Genomic DNA, 23313 nt, shown 5'->3' on the forward strand with positions numbered 1-23313 from the left:
AGTTAAGAAGTTATGAGAAGAGGCTGCCCAAACAGCAGGAGGTACTGCGCGGCCCCTCTTACTGTGGCTCTGCCATAATACTTGAGAAGTAGTCCTGCCCTCCCTTGAATAGCCCAGGCTAGCCCAATCTCATCAGATCTCAGAAGCTAAGCATGATCGGCCCTGGTTATTGTTTGGATGGGACACCACCAGGGGTGGAATTCTAGCAGGAGCTCCTTTGCATATTAGGCCTCACACCCCTGATGTAGCCAATCCCTCCAAGAGCTTACAAAAAAGAGCCTTGTAAGATCTTGGAGGATTGGCTACATCAGGGGCGTGTGGCTTAATATGCAAAGGAGCTCCTTCTAAAATTCCACCCAGGACACCACCAATGAATAATGGGGTTGCTAAGCAGAGGCAGGCAAAAACAAACTACCTCTGAATGACTCTTGCGTTGAAAAGCCTACTGGGTTGTCATAAGTCGGTTGTGACTGGAGAGCACTTTCCACCAGTGTTACCTGTAAGCTGAGTTAGTGTGAGCTAGCTCACAGTTTTTTAGCCTCCGGGTCATGCATTTTTGTCTTAGCTCAGGAAGGAGAGCCCCAGAGCAAACCAGGAGCAAAATCACTCACTCACAACTTGAATGCCAATAGCTCACGAAGTAGAATTTTTGCTCACAAGACTCCACAGCTTTGAGCATTTGTTATGAGGGCCGGATCTGACAGAAATGAGACCTTGTCAGGCCAGGCCATGTCGAGCCACGCCTGTTTGAGCATGTACCTATTTAAGATTAAGTAGAACAGGTATAAACTTTATAAAGGACACAAACACAATCAAAGGGGTTTTTTAAAAGGAAGGAGCCTCAGCCAATGGAGAAAATAGAGGTTTTGCTCTGTAGCTCCTGTGCACTTGAGCAAGCCTTGCAAAGCAAGCTGTTATGCAGAAGGAAGCAAGAGACAGGGAGAAGGAAGCAAATGAAAGATAGTTGTTCGAGGGCCTGATAGGAGCCCTCCAGGGGGCCTGATTTGGCCCCCGGGCTGCATGTTTGACACCCCCGACTTAGAGGGAGTATGGCTTTCCACCACTGTCCATCACACTGAGAGTAAGCCAGGAGTAGTGGAGGGTGGGAATACAGGGTTCACTGAATTCCAGCTGTACAGAACTGGTGATTTACCACTAGGACATAATTACCTTGGCGGACAAACTGGGCAAGACAGTTCATTAGAGAGCCTCTTTTCTTTTTTACCAGGATAAAAATGAAGACACTGTTAATTCGCTGCATATTCCTTAAGAGACAATAAAACAGCTCTCTTGCCGCTCCTGACCAGACGATAAATGTGTCAGCCCTGTTGCATCTTTTTTTTTTAGTTTCAAACAATTTTTATTAGTAACATACGGTAGTATATTCAATTTCTACATCATTAATAACTACTTTTTTCCCTCTATCCCATATATGACTTTCTACCTACCCCTCCCGCCGTTACTTGACCCTTGCCGGTGTACTATACTTAAAACATTACTATTAAAGGTACCCTTAATTAATAACCAAAATTCATATCCTCCTCCCTCTTATACTTAGTCATTATCAAAAATAGGAGATCGGGCAGCCAGCCAGCTATCAAGGGCTTTGCCATGCCCCCAGCAGCCCTCATTAACCCCTGGAGAAGCCCACACCACACTTTCTCCACTTCTTATGTGATTTTGGGCGGTGGGTGGCTTGCTGGCCTTTTGACTGGGGGGGTGGCCCAGGAAAACCCCAGGTGAATGAGGCTTGTTTGGGCTTACTGGATCTCTAGCCAGCCCAAACAGGCCTCGCTCGCCAGGGGCTCTCCTTTCTTGTATCGGGTTGCTTTTGGCTGGGGGGGATATATGCTAATGAGCTCCACCACCTATTTTTCTACAAAACGACCCCTGTTTATATCTAATTTGAAAACTTCTTTCTATTTAATTTATATGTGTTATCAGGGCTTTTTTTTTGTAGCAGGAACTCCTTTGCATATTAGGCCACACATCCCCTGATGTAGCCAATCCTCCAAGAGCTTACAGGACTCTTAGTACAGAGCCTACGGTAAGCTCTTGGAGGATTGGCTACATCAGGGGGTGTAGCCTAATATGCAAAGGAGTTCCTGCTACAAAAAAAAAAGCCCTGTGTGTTGTTATGCTGATCAAGACTTCATGTGACTGTATCCTGCCCTAGCCCTCTTGGTCCATGGGGTGACAAAGAGTTGGACTCGACTGTGCGACTGAGCAACAACATAACATAGCTTCCTGACATTTTGTGGTTGGCTCCATCTCCTGCGGTAGCCATTTTGTAGTTGGCTCCCGCTTCCTGTTGCAGCCATTTCGTGAATACACCCACTGCCCTGTATCAGAATTCCAAACGTGCCCACCGGCTCAAAAAGATTGTGGGGAGCCCTAACCTAAAGTATAATTTGGTTCAGGGTCACTAACATATAATTAAAATAATAATTTAAAAACCTTCCTTCTCCACCCCCACCCCATTGTAGGAGCAGCACTCTATTGTGGGAAATGTTGGGTGAGCAGTCCGAGGCAGATGGAAGTCATTCTATTACAAATATGAAAACCTGTTTCTTCAGTAACCAAAAAAACCCCGCTTCCTGTGGTGGAACAAATTATTGTTCTAGTTTGGGCACTCTTCCTACTATCCGTAGGCCTGTGTAGCCTTTGTAGCCTTTTCTAGATTTCATGTTCAGGTTGCTCCAACCCTGCTAAGAATCATTTCACCCTCATCTGCCTCGACTACTGCTTGCAGCTGTGTATTGCTCAGCCAAACAAGGTCCCTTGTTTTGGAGATAACTCCAGACCCCCTAAACCGAGTCTTCCCCTGAGAGCTGATTAATGGATAAGGCAAGATAAAAATGAAAACGTTCTTTCTTATTGATCCCCAATCGTAACCAAATCAATAGTTCTGATTTTATTTGTCCGTTTGTTTTTGGAGTTCAGCAGAGAGCCTGTATATGCTGATGCCGAATTGTCCAGCCGTATTTTATGCACTGCAGAAGGAACCTAAATCAATAATGTGACCGACAAATTGCATTATGGATGGAGGTGCCTTATTGCTCTTCCAAGAGTAGGAGATGGACTCGGGATAGTTTTTATGTACCACCTTTGAATTGGTCAAGTTGCAGACATGTTCATTTGTACAGAGTGAAAAAGCATTAAACATTAGTGTGAAAATAGCATTTAAGTGGTAGTTCATGGATTCCATGGCAAGTGACTGAGGATGCTGAAGGACAAGAAACTTAAGAACAAGCATATGTGAATCAAAGTCAAGTACACACAAGATGAACACATCTGAACACACGAAGTCGAGTGAGACCATCCATTGGTTTATCAAGGTCTATATTTTCTTTTCAGCAGTAGCTCTCCGATAACTCAGATAAGGAAGCTTTCATATTAACCTTCTGCCTAATTCTGCAATTGGTCCTGTTCCTCCATGGCAGTCGTTTTGTTATTGTAGCTGGTACCTCTTCTCAAAATTCTGGAAGTTCCCCTGATGTAGCCAATCCTCCAAGAGTTTACAGGGCTCTTTGTACAGAGCCTATTGTAAGCTCCAGGAGGATTGGCTACATCAGGGGTGTGTGGCCTAATATACAAAGGAGTTCCCGCTACAAAAAAAGCCCGGGTAGAAAGGATAGCTTTGGCTACGCCTGTGGTCTCGGAGGAGTAGCCTGATGGAGATAAATGTGAGACTTGAAGCAAACCTTCTAAAGCCAAACTGAAAGGAGTTGCTCCTTTGGTTTGGACCCCCTCAACCAGCCTTCCCCTGGAGATTCGGAGAAGTGTGAAAGCCCGGAGACTTTGCAGCCTATATCGGGGTCACTGCTTTCCTCAGCAAGCGTGGAATGCTCAGTAGTTCAGAAACAGCCAGAACAAGATTGGCAACGCAAGGGATTTTTAACAAACAGAGCACTACATAAAGTTCATACGTCTACAATGGGAGACGATGTTGTTCGTTCGTGTCAGGGTTTTAGTAGTGGAGGAGTTAAACCCGAATTTAAGCCATCTGCGACACTCACTCTTTCTCTCTCTCCTGATTTACAGAATAATTTGCAAGTGCTTGGATCATATTTGGTTGGGTCTTGGCCTCCCAGAATCAACCAGTGCTGTATATAAAACTGTATATTGTACAAGTGAAATCAACTGAATATTCATAGAGTTCTGTTGCTTTGTAGTTATACCGCTGCTGTCATAGCCAAATGAAACGTGAACAGTAGTCTAAATTAAGAATGTAAGAGAAGTGCATTTTCCAGTGCATATGTTCTATGCATTTTTGGGGGGTGGGGGTGGGGGGGAAGGTTTATGTTCTTAGTTCTTTAAGTCTGTATCACAGATGCCAAGCCGTTGGCATAAATCTATTAATTGGCCTGAAGTGGTCCTTCATAAGGGTTTCCGAGGAGCTTCCATTTCTTAATCTGTGCGAGTGACAGATGTGGACATGAAGGTGGATTCATGGCTTCTGTTGAATGCAATAAATAGTTTCTTAACCCCCTCCCCAGTCTACTGCTACCCGGTCTACTGCTACCCACTTGGAGTCTGGTGTTCTCTTTTCTCTGAGAGTATTTTCCCCAGAGCATTGGGTTAATGATTCCCTCTCACAATATAGGGGGTGTACCCTATATACTATACATGTTAACACTGTGACCTCCATGTGCTGAGAATTTAGGGATACCAGTCTCCCAGTGGGACTAGGGGATGGGTACGAACCAGCTCACAAGCCAACATTTTAAAATTTATTTATTTTAGTATATTTCTATTCCGTCCATTCCCCGTAGAGCTCAGGCTGGAGCACAACATATAATAAAACAATAAAATACAATAAAACGTTTTATGAACAGACAACTCAACAGCACTCAGAAAATTTCCATATCATCACAAAATTCAGCACGAACCTGGGTAAGCGCAGAGTTTCCGAACCAAAGTTCAGGGAAGGTGTTTTCCCTGAATATTTACCAGTCTTTTGTCCATTTCAGCTGTTGAGGGTAATTTAAACCTAACAGCAGAGTAGTGTGGGGTTCACAGCTGAGCTGTTAGGTTGAAATAGCTGCGAGCCATTTCACCAGTTGGGTTTGCTTGCCCATGCTTTGAAAGAGGGGGGGAGGGGGGAAGGGGAGGGGAGGGAAGCAAAACAAGACAGATGGAATGGCTGCCAGCGGTTTAAACCTAACAGCTGATGAGTAAACCCACACTCTTGTTATGCTGAAATGTCTGTGAGCTCCTTAAATCTAACAGCAGGGCAGGTCCACCTGTCAGCTATTAGGTTTAAATGGCTGTGAACTATTAAACCCATCAGTTTTGCTCTCTCCTGCTTTGAAGCACGGTGGAGTGAAACAGATGGGTTAAATGGCTATCACGTAACCCTTCCTCGGTGACCCCCTCTTTTCCCCATAGCTGGGAATAAGGGGAAACCAAACTCGCTGGACCTGCTCAGTGGGGGAGGGGTTGCCTCAATTTGGTTCAGGGGATGCCTCAAACCTTTTTTTTTGTTTTGTTTGTTCCCATCTCTTCTCGGGATTCTCCGGAATTAGAGTTATCTCCAGATTATAGGGATCAGTTCCCCTGGATTAAATGGATGCTTTAGAGGGTGGACTCTATAACATTGTATCCCACTGAGGTCCCTGTCCTCCTCAAGCTCCTCCCCCAGATCTCTTGGTATTTCCCAAACTAGATCTGGCAACCCTACCCCTATCCCCTGCTAGTGGTGAGGGGGGATTTAGCAAACCTGTTACCTTCACAAGTGGCAGCACTTGGAAGGAAAATAGGGATTAGAGAAAAGTGAAGCAGCAGTGGCATCTCATTACAGATTCTGGATTAATAGAAGGATCTTGGGAAGGGGACCCGTGAGGCTGCTGTTTTCCGAGGCAGCCACATTTCTGCCAATACAATGGGCTCCAGCCGAGTTCCAGCAGCACTTGTGGGACGAATACATCTTCACTAAGTTTCTCCACTCTTTCACAACTTTTCCTCCTTTTTGTTCCCTTTTTTCTCCCCCTCCCCCTTCTTCAGCCAAACAAATGAGTTTATCGCTTCCTTTGACGCCCGAGTCACCAAAGTAAGTATCAAGAGCTGTAAATATTTTGAACAGGGAGGGGTTTTTAAATACATTTTGGCTACAGCAACTCCATTTCAGCTTGTTTTTATAAATGTGCCCTGTCTTCCAGTGATCCCAAGGGTTCCCCATTTGAGAACAAGACTATTGAACAAACTTTAAGTGTGGAACTCTCTGGAACTGCAGGTGAGAAGTGAAATGTCAGATATATCTATGTCTGTGTTTTTGTGAGGTTTCCTTTTAATCACCAGCCTGACATTATTGAAGTGTATAGTGATATGTTACTGTGGTCTCTTAAGAGATTAATTTTAACATAACAATTTTTTTTTTCTCTGAGATAAGATTTGCTTTAAAATTACGATTCTACTGTTAGCTAGTATATCGTAATTTCTGGGAGGGGAAGAGAAATGAAATTAATCTGGTGGAATGCATTTCACCCACAGATGTTTTGTATAGTTGAATATCTATTTTCATTGAATTCCCTTTTGCCTACCTTGTGTGGAATCTTACTGCTAAGTCACATGTGTGTGGTTGGGTGATGGTTTGCATATCTGATTTAGTCACAGTAAGCACCAGAGATAAAGCTTTGACATTATTTTAAGCATAGTGCCTTCCAATGGAAGTTTTTATTTAGATACTAAGTGTCGAGTGTACACAGTTGTGGGAACAAACTCCTAATTGATAGAAGAGTTGTACCGCTAAATTAATCTAAATGAGTTTCAGAATGTGGTTGTGACAGTGAATGGTTAATGTGTTATACCATTCTGAGAACCTTTATTTGACAGTGGGTTGAAAAGGCAATTTAGAGTAGCTGTTAGTTCAGAGTGAAGGATTGAGGAGGATCCTGAATTAGGGAGGTGGGACCAGTTGTCTTTCCTGAGGGAGATAGCTCCTAGTAGAAGCAGGTGATCTCTATCAAGTGTTTAAGAAGGAAAATTGGATCTTATGTGTATGTTCCTGCCTCCACAGACTTCGGTGTAAAATAAGTAGTTTGGTGGAAAATAAGCTTATGACATCTTATCTAAGAAGTGACAGCCAAGTGAACTCTCTCATCAGTTTTCAAGACCTGTCTGTAGAACAAAAGAGCTAGAATTGTGTGACTATCCATTGTATATAGTTATACAAAGTTACCTCATTCCTGTTGCCTCTTTACCTGCCAAGTTTAAACCTGAATCCAGTCTGACAGTCTGACAACCTTCTCCCCACAAAAGTGAAATAAAGAACTTTGTTTTAAATCATGATCAGCCTCTCATGTGCCATAATCTGACCTATTCAAATGAAGGATTTTTAAGGTTTTATATGTAATAGAGAATTGTTTTATTGGTTGATGAAGTTAGAGGAGGAAACTTTATCAAAACAACCCTTACTTGTTAAGAACAAATGGACTATCTAGTTTAGTATTGCTTTGTAGGCAGTGGCCTTGTAGGCAGTTCCAAATGAACAAAGTTTGAGTCCAGTGGCACCTTCAACACCAACAAAGTTTAAAGGTGCCATGGACCTTGTTCTGTTAATTGGTTACATGGCTACCCACTTGAATCTTCTCCAGATGGTTTGCGGTAGCACATCGGCGTAATAGGCTAATCACTTGTGTTGTTCTTTTCTAAGTTTAGAGGGTAAACGAATTTGGAATCTCTGTTGTCTAAAAAGCCATCTGTCCACCACAAACTTGTCCACTCCTCAGTGAAAGGTTTACTCCACAACTTTAAAGAAATGATTATAGACAAGCAGTGGAACCCAATTGCCCTACATTCCCTTGCTTTATGCCTTTGTTGTATTTTCATAACTCATTAGTGATCCTTACAGGCTTCAGATGTTAGTAGGCCATTTCCATTGCCTTGAAAGCTCACTCACTCTGAACTTTAGATATTCCTCATGCAAGGCTCTTAAGTGTTGAGTGGTTATGAGCTCGAACCCTGTCTTTGATTATTCATCTGTGGATCCCTCAGATTTCGATGGGACTTTTCCCCACACAAGTGTCTCTAGGACTGCATCCTAAATAAACTGTTTTCTTTGAGCTACTGGCCTGCCAAGCTGTGAGGGGGTTACAAAGGTTCATGGTGGTGTTTTTGCCTTGGATTGTCAGTTCCTTATTAATATGATTTTGTTGTGTAGAACACTTGAGTTCAGCCTAGGCTCATTGAAGTCAAAAGGGCATTTTGTTCTGCCAGTTCCATCTGCTTTCCTCCTTTCATTTTACTCTCAAATAATCTTCTTCCTCAGTTCAGCACTGAAAAGTGTATGGTTCTCAACACTGCAAACCAGCTGTATCTTACGTCTAACCAGGCATTTAAAAAAAAAATAGTAACGCTATTCATGTATTTGTAAACTGAATCTACCTAAAACTCTCTTCCCCACAGGGATGGCATTCCCTTCTTTCTCATATGCCCTTCTTTCTCATAAGCATTTTAGGACCCCAGGTAGGTCTTGGTGAAGATTCTGTAACAAAGAGCTCTGGTATTTTGAGGGTTAAGTGATACATAGGACAGCATGTGATCAGATTAGTATTGCTTATGGGACACACAGAATTCATAGGCCAAGGGCCCATGAATATCGAGGCATTCAGTCAAATGATATGTGAACTAGCCCTCAAGCAAATAACGGAATAGTCTGGGGAAGCCACTGAAGTGGTGGTGAGCAGCAAGATTGGAGGTTCTCTTGAGGTGCAGAACAAAATGGCCTCCTAGAGCTAGTTCTTGTCAACATCCATAAAATGTAGCCTTACCAACACCGTGACTGAGTTCCTTATGGTAAAAGCTTAAGAATGTTTTGGACAGAGATGACCATTGTCATCCTCCTTGTACTTGACGGTCCTTGGTTCCTTTCTTTCAGTGCCACCTTACCGCATTGGTGGTAGGACAACTTTGAGCTTTTGTTGCATTGAATAAAACAGAAGTGCACTCGTTGAAGCCCAGTTTATTCCATCCGTGGTGTCAGGTCTATGACAATCTCCAACAATAACAGCTCTCCATTTCATCAGAATTAGTGTTTATTGTAAGACAGGATAGTACCACTGGCAAGGCCCGTGGAGATATTAAGGCGGTTCGCAGGTGGGTGAATATATATATATATATATATATATATATATATATATATATATATATATATATATATATATATATATATATATATATATATAAGCAGTTTAGCCGTTACATGCGCGCCTAACTTTCTGGCACGAGATAAGTTCAAAACACTAAATTGTTACAAATCAGACATTCTCACACTACAATAGTCGTTAGCAAAGCACTCCAACAGATAATAATGACCTTGATGGTCAGACAGTGTTGAAGGCCTAAATACTTTCTTTTTCCCAGTGAGCATAGCAGGTGTTTCAGACGAGAACAGCAAAAAAGATAAAACAGTAAAATGGCAAGGAATCTTGACACATGGAATCAAATGGTAAGGTGAGCTCCACAAATGTAGGCCGGGGGGGGGGGGGGGGTTACAAATTTGAATGTCACTGTGTTAAAAAACGAAAAGCCTTCTCCAAACATAGAAAGCTAGAATGCTGGCCAGAAGGCAAGAGGGAGCGGCTTTTTCCTGGACAGGATAGCTTTCTGTTTACAAGCTATTTCACCCTGAACGTTCAAACAACGTTGCTTTCCCACCAAACCCTGCAAGGTTGAAGTGGGCCAGTTTGTAGACTTTGTAGAGACGGGAAGGAAACAAACGTTACCTGGGGAAGATCTCAGTTCGTTTTGTTTTCTTCAAAACGTCTTCTGAATAATAACAGTTTGGAGATGGACCGTGTAGTTCTAAGTAATGTCTTGTACCTTCTGCTTGGATGGCACCTCTGGTCTGCCCGGGGTCTATTTATAACAGTTTAAATAGCAGTTGCCTTGATCTCGCTGCTGAACTGAGAAGGCCATTATTGGGACGATTTGCACTATCAAAGCACAAACTATTATAATATAAATCACAGCTTCCTTGATCTCTCTCTCTCCCCCCCCCCCCTCTTTTCCTCTGCTTCTTGACACAGATGTTGCTGGTTACATTACTGCACAGTCAACAGAGAAATAAATACGTTCCCTGCCTCTTGTTACTAGCGGTTATTATTCATATGTCTTGGACATGTGTTAATGAAGCCGAATCTTCAGATTTGTTCGGCGATCGGAAGTAATTTTCGCATGGCTTTTGTCTGAGAGGTTGCATCAAAGATTTAGGATTCTGAATATTACGGTTCTGTATTTTATCGGTGGCTGGTTCTTGTCTGGTTTCCTCTAATAACGTGACAGCCAGTAACAGCACTGAATTTCAGGAAGGTCCTGCTGAGATGTTTAAGATTTCATGATGTGTCTCTGTAGCACCGAGACAAGCTGTCTAACTTTGCTGCTTGATTGTGTCTTGCTTCTGATTGTATGCGATTGGCTCCAAAGGTAATTTTCTGCTGAAACAGGAACAGAGCTTTCCTATCTCCTACTGCAGCCCACTGAAATATCCAGAAGGGTGTATTTGGGGCAGCGGAACCTGGGAGCCATAAAGGTAAAGGTAGTCCTCTGTGCAAGCACCAGTTGTTTCCGACTCTGGGGTGACGTGGCATTACAGCATTTTCACGGCAGACTTTTTACGGGGTGGTTTGCCATTGCCTTCCCAGTCTTCTATACTTCCCCCCCAGGAAGCTGGGTACTCATTTTACCGACCTCGGAAGGATGGAAGGCTGAGTCAACCTTGAGCCGGCTACCTGAACCCAGCTTCCGCCTGGATCAAACTGAGGTCATGAGGAGAGAGCTTGGACTGCAGTACTGCAGCTTTACCACTCTGCGCCATGGGGCTCCTTCTGGGAGCCTTAGGAGGGGCCAAATTAGAAGTCTGCAGTCCTGGATAGCCCAAGCTAATCCAATCTCAGAAGCTAAGCAGGGTTGCTCCTAGTTAGTATTTGGATGGGAGACCACCAAGAAAATCCGGGGTCATGACATGACCACCCCTGAACATCTCGGGCCTTGAAACCTCTATGTGGGGGTCACCATGAGTTGGCAGCATCTGGATGGTGCTTTGGATCTGGAAAAAAACCACACTCCCTTCTGCTGGGAGAAAATTACCTGTCTTTGCTCAATTATGTGGATTTTCTGAGGGAAAAAAATATAAAGCCAGGGAGGGGAGGAGTCCATTATATTTGCCCGTGCCTTTAAATTAATTGTGATCTAGTTTAGCATGTTTGCTTACTTTTGGTCAGAGTTGACAGTACATGTGGCCTAAATATCTCAACAGTTTTTCCAATAACCAAAAGTCGTTGAAAAGCGGTATGAGATTAGAGGAAGCGAATCCACTGAAGGGCACTTAATGTGATGTAAATTCAAAGCTTTACTCGGAAATGATTTTTTTTTATAAATACTTGTACATATTTTTAAAATGTGACAACTCAATAGCTACAGTTTCTCACACTATCTGAATTTTAAGGGGGAAGAATTAAGGTGCTGAAAACTGCAACTTCCATTAAATTTAGCACACACACAAAAAAAAATCCCAGAGAGCTGTGGCTGATGTGCCACGCTTGGACACTAATCTACTGAAGCAGATTTTAACACTCGGCTGCTCGTTTTGACTAGTTATGGCGTCCTGTATGGCGATGCTGAATAATTGGTGAAGCAGATTTATTTGTGGGAATGGAACGTTTTCCTCAGAACACCATAACTGTGGAAATTCCCGTCCCCCCCCCCCCCGGAGATAGAAGAAGAAGATGATATTGGATTTATATCCCGCCCTCCACTCCAAAGAGGCTCAGAGCGGCTCACAATCTCCTTTCCCTCCCCCCCCCACAACAGACACCCTGTGAGGTAGATGAAGATATTGGATTTATATCCCGCCCCCCACTCCGAAGAGTCTCAGAGCGACTCACAATCTCCTTTCCCTCCCCCCCCCCACAACAGACACCCTGTGAGGTAGATGAAGATATTGGATTTATATCCCGCCCCCCACTCCGAAGAGTCTCAGAGCGGCTCACAATCTCTTTTCCCTTCCTCCCCCACAACAGACACCCTGTGAGGTAGATGAAGATATTGGATTTATATCCCGCCCTCCACTCTGAAGAGTCTCAGAGTGGCTCACAATCTCCTTTCCCTTCCGCCCCCACAACAGACACCCTATGAGGAGAGGGCTCTCACAGCAGCTGCCCTTTCAAGGACAACCTCTGCCAGAGCTGTGACTAATCCAAGGCCATGCTAGCAGGTGCAAGTGGAGGAGTGGGGAATCAGACCTGGTTCTCCCGGATAAGAGTCCTGCACACTCAACCACAACACCAAACTGGCTCTCCAGATAATGCAAACAAAGGGAACCATTTATTTATTATTATTTCAGTCTTCTATCCCACCCTCTTCGCAAGTGGGCTCAGGGTGGCTAACATTCAATTAAAAAAAATTACAATTGTAATTTAAAACGATAAAATAACAATTTAAAATAGTTTAAGGTGCTGTTCGGCCTCAGTATAGGTGGGGTCTTCTCTCTTCTGGCAGGGATTCTATAAAGATCGTAGTTCCTCAGCAGTGTAGGGTGGCAGTCCTCCCCCGGTTAGGTGTTAAAGGCCTGCTGAAATAATTCAGTTTTGCAGGCCCTGTGGAATTGAGAAAGATTCCGCAGGGCCCTTATGGCCTCCGGGAGGGCATTCCACATTTCTGGTGCTGTCACTGAGAAGGCCCTAGCCCGTGTGGAACACAATCTGGCCTCCCTTGGTCCGGGGATAGATGGTAAGTTTTGCATCCTCTCTGGGGAACATATGGAGAAAGGCGGTCCTGTTGATAGGCAAGCACTCAACCAAAGAGGGCGATGATTCTTAGGCCTACAATGCAGCAGAAGCCGAAAATATCATTCTTGGATTAATTTCAGTACTTCATATCAATTTATAATAAAGGTTAATAAAACTGTATAAAAGGTTAATAAAACAACTTAGCGTTTTGGAGCTTCGGCGGCAGCCGCCTTCATTCATCGCCCGGAAACCGGAACAGTATCAATTTATAAATCGTTGATTAATACCAAGGCATTAGTAGTACGATTGTTACTATATTCTAGACTAAATGGAACCTCCATATTTTTATTCATATCACATAACTGAGATGAAAAAAGGAATGTTGTTGGTTTCATTCCCTGTGTGTGAGCTTCCAGAGGCATTTGACTTGTGGGCAGTTGGATATAGAGTGTTGGACAAAATGGACCCCAGCTTGGTCTAGACAAAGCAATTTTTATTTTCTTTAGCTATCACAGTAAGTCAATTTTCTTCCACAAATTACCTCCTAAGTAGATGATTTGTAAAAGAAAAGTGCATTTACTGATCGGCATAGTGTAATAAAAGGATGTCACATATTTGTGTCAGCAGCTGCAAATTGGGTATACTCCTTTTTGTGCTCTGGATTCCTTACTTCAGAAATGTCTCTCAGCTCAGGCCAAAATTGTCCATTCCGGGTTATGCAAATGTCCCCCAAAGCAGAAAACTCACTGATTTACCTTTTCGTCATATCCTTGCTCTTACTTTTTACCAGTTGTCCCATCCCGGATATCTTACCGGCCTCACAAACCAGCTATGGCAAAACACTGAGCCAGTATCCAGTAGCAAATGTGAGTGCTGTGTTGGAAAGCCTGCTCTGGTGAAAGCATTTCCTAAGTTCTTGACAGGCTTTGTCGTCATGATGTTTCCAAGTTGAGAGTTCATGGCTCCACAGAAAGATTGTCCCTGGGCCAAAGCCTGTCCCTATGTTGAGTAACACTGAGCCCTTAGTATCTTCCAGCTGAACTATTGAAACATTTCCAGATGTGGAGCCCAAAGTGTAAAGTGAGGAAATGTTCTTTCCTTAGAGCCAAAGAGGATTGCAGGGAGGGGAGGGAAGGGAAATGTCTGCTGAGCACTTCATTATTCCCAGTTCCCACGGGTGGAATTCTAGCAGGAGCTCCTTTGCATATTAGGCCACATACCCCTGATGTAGCCAGTCCTCTAAGAGCTTACAAAAAAGAGCCTTGTAAACTCTTGGAGGATTGACTACATCAAGGGTGTGTAGCCTAATATACAAAGGTGCTCCTGCTAGAATTCCACCCCTGGGAACTCGGAATAATGAAGTGCTCAGCAGACATTTCCCTCCCCTCCCTGCTTTCTGAGGGCCTCCATACTGCGGGATCCCCTGCCCCCAACTGGGGATTGACAACCCTATTTAGTGTGATTCCACAAAAAAAGAGCCTTGTAAGCTCTTGGAGGATTGGCTACACCAGGGGTGTGTGGCCTAATATGCAAAGGAGCTCCTGCTAGAATTCCACCCGTGGGAACTGGGAATAATGAAGTGCTCAGCAGACATTTCCCTTCCCTCCCCTCCCTGCTTTCTGAGGGCCTCCATACTGAGGGATCCCCTGTCCCCAGCTGGGGACTGACAACCCTATTTAGTGTGATTCCACAAAAAAGAGCCTTGTAAGCTCTTGGAGAATTGGCTACATCAGGGGTGTGTGGCCTGATATGCAAAGGAGCTCCTGCTAGAATTCTACCCCTGCCTTAAGCCCGACGTGTATTTTAGTCTGTTCCCAAACAAAGCAAGGATGGCTGGTGGAAAGTTTGACCAGAGGGAATTCAATCTAGTAAATTATTAGATGGTTCCAGAGGTCTATATTTATCCTCCGCTGCACTGACAACAAGGTTAAACTGACTGCTCGACAGACATGTAGACCTTTTTTATATGATGGCCATTTAATTTTATTATCTGTTCCGAGCTTCTGCTGTTTTGTGTCGTATGGAAGCCCTGCCGAATCTTTTCAAGGAAATCAGGCCATTATCTTGTGTTCAGTGTCTTAAATGGCTTTAAATAATGTTTCCCTCGATAATCCCATTTCCAAACTCGCAAGATGTAAAAGAATCTATTGTTTTTTTAATAATGGCGTTGCTGGCAGTGGGTCTGTAGGACGGTTCAGCAGGCATGCTTCTCTGCGATACCTGCTGAGAAACTGGAAGTGTTATTAAATGTCTGTATGTTAATGCTAGCGTGCTGTCAGTCGTATACATCTTGGCACAGAAATGACCATCCAGATAGACCTGGATTGTATGAGACTTGGCTGCAAAAAAAACCTTCCTTAATTTCTTGCGATGCTCCCCCCGGGCCAGCCCGGAAGGCTGAACATTATTTATTTATTTTGTTGGATTTATGCCCCGCCCTCCCCGCCAAAGCAGTCTCAGGGTGGTTCACAACACCTAAAAAAAAGAGGTAGCCCCCTGTGCAAACACCAGTCGTTTCCGACTCTGGGGGGGGGGGGTGACGTTGCTTTCACAATGTTTTCACGGCAGACTTTTTACGGGGTGGTTTGCCATTGCCTTCCCCAGTCATCTACGCTTTCCCCCCAGCAAGCTGGGGACTCATTTTATCGACCTCTGAAGGATGGAAGGCTGAGTCAACCTCGAGCCGGCTACCTGAAACCAGCTTGCACCGGCATTCAATTCAGGTCGTGAGCAGGGAGCTCAGACTGTAGTGATGCAGTGGTATACACTGCACCACAACACCTAGCTTACGATAAAAACGTTTACATTAAAGGTATTAAACAGTTTAAAATAATTTGGTGCTAATTTCAATGCAGATTAAAGATGGCGTTCAACGATCTTAAGCAGGGGCCCCCAACCGCCGAGCTGTGGACCGGTACCAGTCCGTGGCCTGTTAGCAACTGAGCTGTGCAGTGAGGCAGACGCACTACCCCTTTTGCCTGCCCAGGACCCAGGCGGATGCAAGAGGCAACATGGCCTCGCTCCGAAGCACCGCCTCTTTCTTCTGTCCGGGTTCCAGGTGGACAGAAGGGGCAGCATGCCAGCGACCATCACCTCCCCCTCGTTTAAAGGCCCCCATGTGGGGGAAGGGACAGGGCGTGGGTGGGGGGCGTCTTCCACAAACCTTGGAGCCAAAAAGGTTGGGAGCCACTAATCTTAAGCATCCATTGGATCTAGCGTCTCGGTGGTGGTGGTCAGCGTTTCACTGACTGAAACAGTGTCATCTTACAAGCCTTGCGGAACAGGGCAAGGTCCCACAAGGTTCTGACCTCCTCAGGCAGTTGGTTCCACCAATGAGGAGTGGCAATTGAGAAGGCTCTTTCTTTGCCTTTGTGTGGGGAATCGACCCCTCCAGCTTCCCCAGGCCTCTGAATGGGGAGAGGAGGTATTTATACCACCTGGTTTCCCTCTTTCTCTTAAGTGCCTGCTCTCACACTCTAGGGGCTGGATCCAGTGCTTCTTCCCTGGCCTGCTGTGGGATTTGCTTTAGATGGGTTAGGCTTGGTCCCATCTCTTCCCCAGCCTCCCCCAATGCCATGCCCTCTGGGTGGCCCCCCCTGTCAAAGCAGGGTTGAACTGGTTTCGTCTTCCTGCAGTAGGTCCTCTCTCTTTGGTGTAGTGGTTAAGTGTGTGGTGTAGCCAGTTTGGTGTAGTGGTTAAGTGTGTGGACTCTTATCTGGGAGAACCAGGTTTGATTCCCCACTCCTCCACTTGCACCTGCTAGCATGGCCTTGGGTCAGCCATAGCTCTGGCAGAGGTTGTCCTTGAAAGGGCAGCTGCTGTGAGAGTCCTCTCAGCCCCACCCACCTCACAGGGTGTCTGTTGTGGGGGAGGGAGATAAAGGAGATTGTGAGCCGCTCTGAGACTCATGAGTGAAGGGCGGAATATAAATCCAATGTCTTCTTCTTCTTCTTCTTAAACAATTTTATTGATAACATATGGTAACAATTTCCGTTAATAACTTCTTTTCATCTATCCCATATGCTTCTTTCTAATCACCCCTCCCCGTTACTTGACCCCCGCCAGTGTTATTTACTTAAAATACTAACATTAAAAGGTACCGTTAATTACTAAGAACTAAAATTAATATTCTTCTTTCTTCTAAAGTTTAGTCATTATCAAAAATTGTCCAAAGTCCTTTTACTTTCCACTCGTCTTCTACATAACTTCTAAATTTTTTTCCACTCCCTTTTAAAATTTTCTAAATCATAGTCTCTTAAAGTTCTTGATAATTTATCCATCTCACACCATGTCATAACTTTTACAATCCAATCCCATTTTTTCTGCAGTAGGTCCTCTCTCAAACTGCCTACTGGCCCCCAATTCTTTTTAAGTTATACACAAACTTTATTGAATGTTTATCAATACAGCAATGACATGTCCATACATTTTACAAAGACAGGATCAGTCTAATGTTAATGACAACTACAAGGTCTATCCGTGCATACAGCAGAATAAACAAAATGAGTTCAAGATCAAAAATAAATCCGTTTCTTGTAAAATAAATTCTGAGGTACCATATTATGTTCCATTAAATAAGAAATTAAAGGAAACCAAACAGATACAACACACTCTTCATCGTGTCCTAAAGATAATTCAAATGAGTTACATGCAATTTGGTTGATTACAAACAGCTCCCATAATCTCTGAAACCAGTTTTCTAAAAAAGGTGGGAGAGAAGCTTACCCAGCTAGCCGCTATAGAAAGCCTGACAGCTACAATTAGGATATTTATTAAAATAGAAGTGCGTTTCTTAAGCGAGAGATCTTTCCAATTGTGTAATAGATAAACGTCTGGTTTTAAAGGCAAGTGGTAGCCAGTAATCAGTCTTATTTGGGAGCCCTCCATCCCAGGAGACCATCCACACCAAATCCCATCCCAGGAGACCATCCACACCAAATCCCGAGCCACACACAAATGTGGGTACAGCCTTCCTGCCCTACATAAAATCTGTCACCGACCGCATTGGCAAAATTCTCAAACGCCATAATGTTGACACAGTCTTCAAGCCCACACAACAGATCCGCCACATGCTGCGCTCGGCCAAAGATATGAGAGATCCACTTTCAACCCCTGGAGTCTACAAAATACCCTGCTCCTGTGGTGCAGTCTACATTGGCACTACCCAACGCAGTATCAACACCCGTCTCACCGAACACAAGAGACACTGTCGCTTGTTTCAGCCAGAAAAATCAGCTGTAGCTGAACATTCACTTCAAGAAGGAGACCACGTCATCCACTTTGAAAGAACTGAAGTCCTTTCTACGGTCTCACATTATCATACCCGCCTGAACAGAGAAGCTATTGAGATTTACAAACACCAGCACAATTTTAACAGAAAGGAAGAAGGCATTTTCATCCACCAATCTTGGTACCCAGCTCTGCAAAACACCCTACAGACTATAAATTGCAGAAAGTCTCAGAACAACCAGCAAATTCCACAGAACAATCAGCACAATCAACAACCATCTTCCTTATCTTCAAACCCCTTCCAACCCTCCCAGCAATTAACACGGAACAATGGTCACATTCAACAGCCAGTTTCCTTATCACTACCCTTCCAGGAAGCCCCACCAAGCAATGGGCACATCCACAAACCAATTGCCCTTTCATCACACCCCCTCCAGCCTAGAAATCGCAGCTCTCCAGCAGCCCTGGCCCCACTCAATGCACAGCAGCCAAGAAGGTCTGAGCGCCTGCTCCGGCTGCAACGCCACTGAGGATGTTCTCCGCAGCTGAGAACGAAACGTCTGGAAGGAAAACTTTCTCCAGTAGAACACGGCACTTGATCCCGAAAGATTCTACAAACCCTAATAGTCTTATTTGGGTTTGAATTTGTTGTACTGGCCCCCTATTAGTTGGCCCAGGAGGCCTGCCAGAGTGGAAATCCATCAGCTGGCCCAGATCTACCCAGGCCAGTAGCTACAGTGGGGCCCTGGGGGTCCAGACCCCACCAATCAATCCCCTGTGCAACCTTTCTGGCCCCACCAATCAGTCCCCCATTGCTCACCACCGTTCTGTTCAAGAGGCCTTAACCCCTTTCTTTCTCCCCTCCCCCCCCTTACCATCCAACCTGATAAAAAGTGCAGAGGAAGATAAAAGCTCATGCATAATTTTGTGATAATAAAAGGAATAAATGTGGCATTTTTTTTAAAGACATTCACAGGATATTTTGAGAGTTGACACTGAGAGCCTGCCCCCCCCCCTAAATAAAAAATCCTGCCTGTGGCCCCATCAAATTTGAAATCTTGGCTATGGCCCTGGATCTACCTCCCGTGGGTCTGCCCAGTCCCAGTGACTGACCATGTTGTTGGTTCTTCCTCCAGTTTGGTGTCGTGGTTAAGTGCGCGGACTCTTATCTGGGAGAACCGGGTTTGATTCCCCACTCCTCCACTTGCAGCTGCTGGAATGGCCTTGGGTCAGCCATACCTCTTGTAGGAGCTGTCCTTGAAAGGGCAGCTGCTGTGAGAGCTCTCTCAGCCCCACCTACCTCACAGGGCGTCTGTTGTGGGGAGAGAAGTTAAAGGAGATTGTAACCACTCTGAGACTCGGAGATTCAGTGTATAGGATGGGATATAAATCCAATATCATCATCTTCTCCTCCTTCCCTCTGGCTTTCTGCTTCTCCTGGTTGAGGGGGGGGGGCTGCTGCCATGCCTTCCGCTGCCTCTTCTGCTGCGAGGATGGTCATATGGAGCCCCTGCAAGCTATGGGGAGGGCTGCTGCTCTCCCAGCCCTGCTGATTACTTTTCCCTTGGGTGGGCTCCGGAAGCTGGGGGTGGACCGGAGGCAAATCCAAAGCCAGGCCCATCCCCATCAGTATTTCTACTGATATCTCTAAATGAGAACTAACCTAACAGCAGGGGCCATAGGACACAGTGATCCATCAATGTGAATGTGGACCTCCTGGGTTCCACGCTCTGTGTAGTAACTTACGGTTCCAGCCAGATAGCGGAAAATGGGCTTTATTAGACTCCTAGGAGGCCCCAGATCATGCTAGTGGGCATTCTCAGTAGCACGGTCACAACTACAGTCCTCCGTCACAGAGGAGGACTGTGAGTTTTCAGAAGCCAAGTGGCAACTGTTGCAAGAGGCCTTTTACACACTTTTGAATTTAGGTCTTAGATTTTGTGATGACTGCAGAATTAATTATTCTGTGTATGGTTTTATTATCGTGCTATGTGGTCTCTTTTCTGTTTGATGGGTCCATGCGAGGCCTCCTTTGCTATGGGGCACTTAATTCATAGATTATGTCGTTCAGGGCTCTTTTTTCTGAGCAGGAATGCACAGGAACACAATTCCAGCTGGCTTGGCATCAGGGTGTGTGGCCTAAGATGCAAATGAGTTCCTGCTGGGCTTTTTCTCCCCAAAAAGCTTTGATGTCATTTATTTTCAGGGTTTCTGTTTTATGTGTGTTTATTAGGTTCACTCTGCTTTATTGGTGAAGAGGTTTGAGTTCATGGGAATGCATTATAGACGTGTTTAGATGAACATTTAAAATGTGCTTGGAGATGTGCAGAGCCCCCCACCCCAACAAACACTGCAAGATTTTTGGATGTTCCCTTCTACTTTCCTCCTCTGATGTTGCACACAAGCTGGGAACAACAGATTCACCTTGAAGTTTTGCCTGAGGGGAAAACTCAAAAAAGTTGACGAGCGCCCTCCCCTAAGAAGTTTTGCTCATCTAACCGAAACGCTCTAGTTTCCCTCCAAGATGTTTTGTGCGTTTATGCACTTGCGCAGCAACGTCCCAGTGTGATAACGCTTCGCTTTATGCGCAGTTCAGCGACACAACTTTGACTTTGAGGGAAGGGGGAAATTATTGTGAAACTGAAAGCCAACGAAGGCTGTTGTTTTTTTAGGAAGGCCTGCTGTTGGTAAAGTGTGTCCCCCTTGGAACCGGGGTTAGCTCCGCAGAAGTACATAAGCGTGAGTGATGTAGAGGTACTTGTTTATTATAGAGCACATTTCAATGCAGTAATCATAAATATTGCTAAGGTTGTGCTCTGTTGAAATATGACCTACATACTCTTGATTGTTTGTGTTACGTGATTTGTCTGACACCCATTACATTCCGGGTAATGGCAGCCATTTGTTGCTGTGCACAGCAGGCGCTTTTGACAAAAGAAAATAGGCAGCAATAAAAAAGCTATAGTCTGAATTACATTCTGCACAGTGCCGCACTGCTGCGAGTTTGTGCAAGTGTGTTAACAATGCTCTGAACTGCCTCTTGTCAGCCTTCAGCCCGTAATGGCCATCTGTCCTTCCATAAATCTGTCAAACCCTCCTAAGTTCAAGAGAGAGCACGGAATATACCTTGCACGGAGGAGGGGGGGAAATATACACATTTGCCGAGGGGAAAATCAGACGGCGTGAAATAATCCGAAAGGGTGCCCGAATATTTTAGCACTATTGATTTAGGATCATAGCATGAGATGGAACTCGGATTACTGTGATTAGAGTACAGGCAAAGCAGAGGTGATACTCGCCGTGAATAAATATGGGTCTCATTTTCCTTGAGTTTAGATTCAGGCGGCATGGAAGGCTTCTGCTGGGAGGGAAGACAGAAGTTTGGGGTGGAAGAACCAGCAAAAACTTCCTTGCTAACTCAAGGGGCGTTTTCGCACTGACCTTCAAGTGGCGCAACCACCCTCTTCACACCGGAGGATCTGCCCGGATTTCGCACAAGAAGCGCCGGCGCACCCAAAAGAGCCGGCTACTTCCGTCGCGAAACCCGCTCAAACGTTTTCCTGCTTCTTGGCGGTTTCCGTTTGAGCAGGTTTCGCGACGGAAGTAGCCGGCTCTTTTGGGTGCGCCGGCGCTTCTTGTGCGAAATCCGGGCAGATCCTCCGGTGTGAAGAGGGTGGTCGCGCTACTTGAAGGTCAGTGCGAAAACGCCCAAGGTGTAGCACAAGGTTTCCCCCACTGACCTTTAAATCTTTTTTTTTTTTTTGCATGTTAGATGGTGGTGTTAAAATGGTAGTGCTCGGGTGGAATTCTAGCAGGAGTTCCTTTGCATATCAGGCCACGCACCCCTGATGTAGCCAATCCTCCAAGAGCTTACAAAAAAGAGGCTTGTAAGCTCTTGGAGGATTGGCTACATCAGGGGTTTGTGGCCTAATATGCAAAGGAGCTCCTGTTTACCATCTGTTTTTTCCAGGGGTAACTACAGAGTAACTGACGGCAGTTAATGTAATATTTGTTCAGAATAATTATTAAGTAATTGGATAACTAGAGCTGCCAACAGCCTAAAGAGGAAAAAATGTCCTGAACCTTTAATAGAAGTTTGATATATGGAAATAGGCAGTAAAAGCTTTTTCAGAATGTGGAGCTAAGTCACTTCTCCCGGTACATAACACTCCTACACCCTCTATTAAAGGGACCGGGACACTTTTTCTCCAGGTTATGGGCAGCTCTGTTGGTAACACACAGGGGTGGAATTCTAGCAGGAGCTCCTTTGCATATTAGGCCACACACCCCTATGTAGCCAATCCTCCAAGAGCTTACAGGGCTCTTATTCCAGGGCCTACTGTAAGCTTTTGGAGGACTGACTACATCAGGGGTGCGTGGCCTAATATGCAAAGGAGTTCCTGCTAGAACTCCACCCCTAGTAACACATTATACAAAATGTATGGGGGAATCAAGACTAGTGTAGGATGATGAATGGTTACACAATCTTTCTAATGGCATTTCTAATTTTATTTACCTCAGGACACTTTTAGAGAGTCCTATCAAACAAAGTAGTTCTCAAAAATAAGAAGTAATACAGTACAATCAGTAAAAACCTTAATTGCTGGGGGCTTTGCTAATTGCCTTATGACAGCATTACAATGAAATTAGTCAAGTATCCAATCGTTTTCCTCACAAATAGTCCTACACTCTAATAAGCATCTAAAATATAATCATAATAACAGCATTTAGAAAGAAAACAGACGCTGTTCAAATCCATTAAATTAGTTAAGAATGAGAATTAATCAAGCCAGCAAGAACTCTAATTATTGCCAAATGCCTAAGAATTTTTTTTTTTTTTTTAGTATTCACCTCGTGCCTAAAAAACGTACAAGGAGGTACCAACCCAAAGACCTTGGTATATATGCGGGATTTTTAATGAATTTCTTTGTTTTAACAAATGCTTGTAAAGCACAAGTGAATCTAAGGACCCTTGGCGTGTTTAATGTCTTTTTTGGAGTTATAAATATTTGGAGGTAATACAATACTTAATACCAATCAACCTGCACAAAACGGCTTCATCTGGAACTCTGGACTAGCGTATTCATTGTAATGGATATGCTTGCTGTGTCAATATTTTTATATGCTTAGGCTGATGCATTAAATGTACTAGTTTTAATAGTATTGGTGTCACCTGCACTTCTCAAACATTTTAACTCTAAAATTCCGCTCTCCTTTCTGTTCTCATTTTTGCAGCTAAATTTCTGTTCTCTGTTGCCTCCCTCCGTACACCCCACATCATTCCATTGCTGACCTAAGCGTGGCCATCCTCAAACAAATAAATTTTAAGGGGAAATTACAACAGGGAGTTGCAGAA

The 23313-nt window shown here is 44.4% G+C and overlaps 1 protein-coding gene across 1 annotated transcript in view; it reads left to right on the forward strand.

Moving 5' to 3' along the window:
- Nucleotides 1-23313, forward strand: part of PPARGC1A (PPARG coactivator 1 alpha) — a 194235-nt gene that overhangs the window by 144302 nt on the left and 26620 nt on the right. The window contains exons 6-7 of the mRNA XM_060246222.1: nucleotides 6007-6052; nucleotides 6162-6235. Of these exons, the coding sequence (XP_060102205.1) occupies nucleotides 6007-6052; nucleotides 6162-6235 (120 nt within the window). The remainder of the gene's footprint in view (nucleotides 1-6006; nucleotides 6053-6161; nucleotides 6236-23313) is intronic.

Source organism: Heteronotia binoei, chromosome 9 (genome assembly GCF_032191835.1).
Source record: "Heteronotia binoei isolate CCM8104 ecotype False Entrance Well chromosome 9, APGP_CSIRO_Hbin_v1, whole genome shotgun sequence".
In the NCBI taxonomy this organism is placed as follows: Eukaryota; Metazoa; Chordata; class Lepidosauria; order Squamata; family Gekkonidae; genus Heteronotia; species Heteronotia binoei.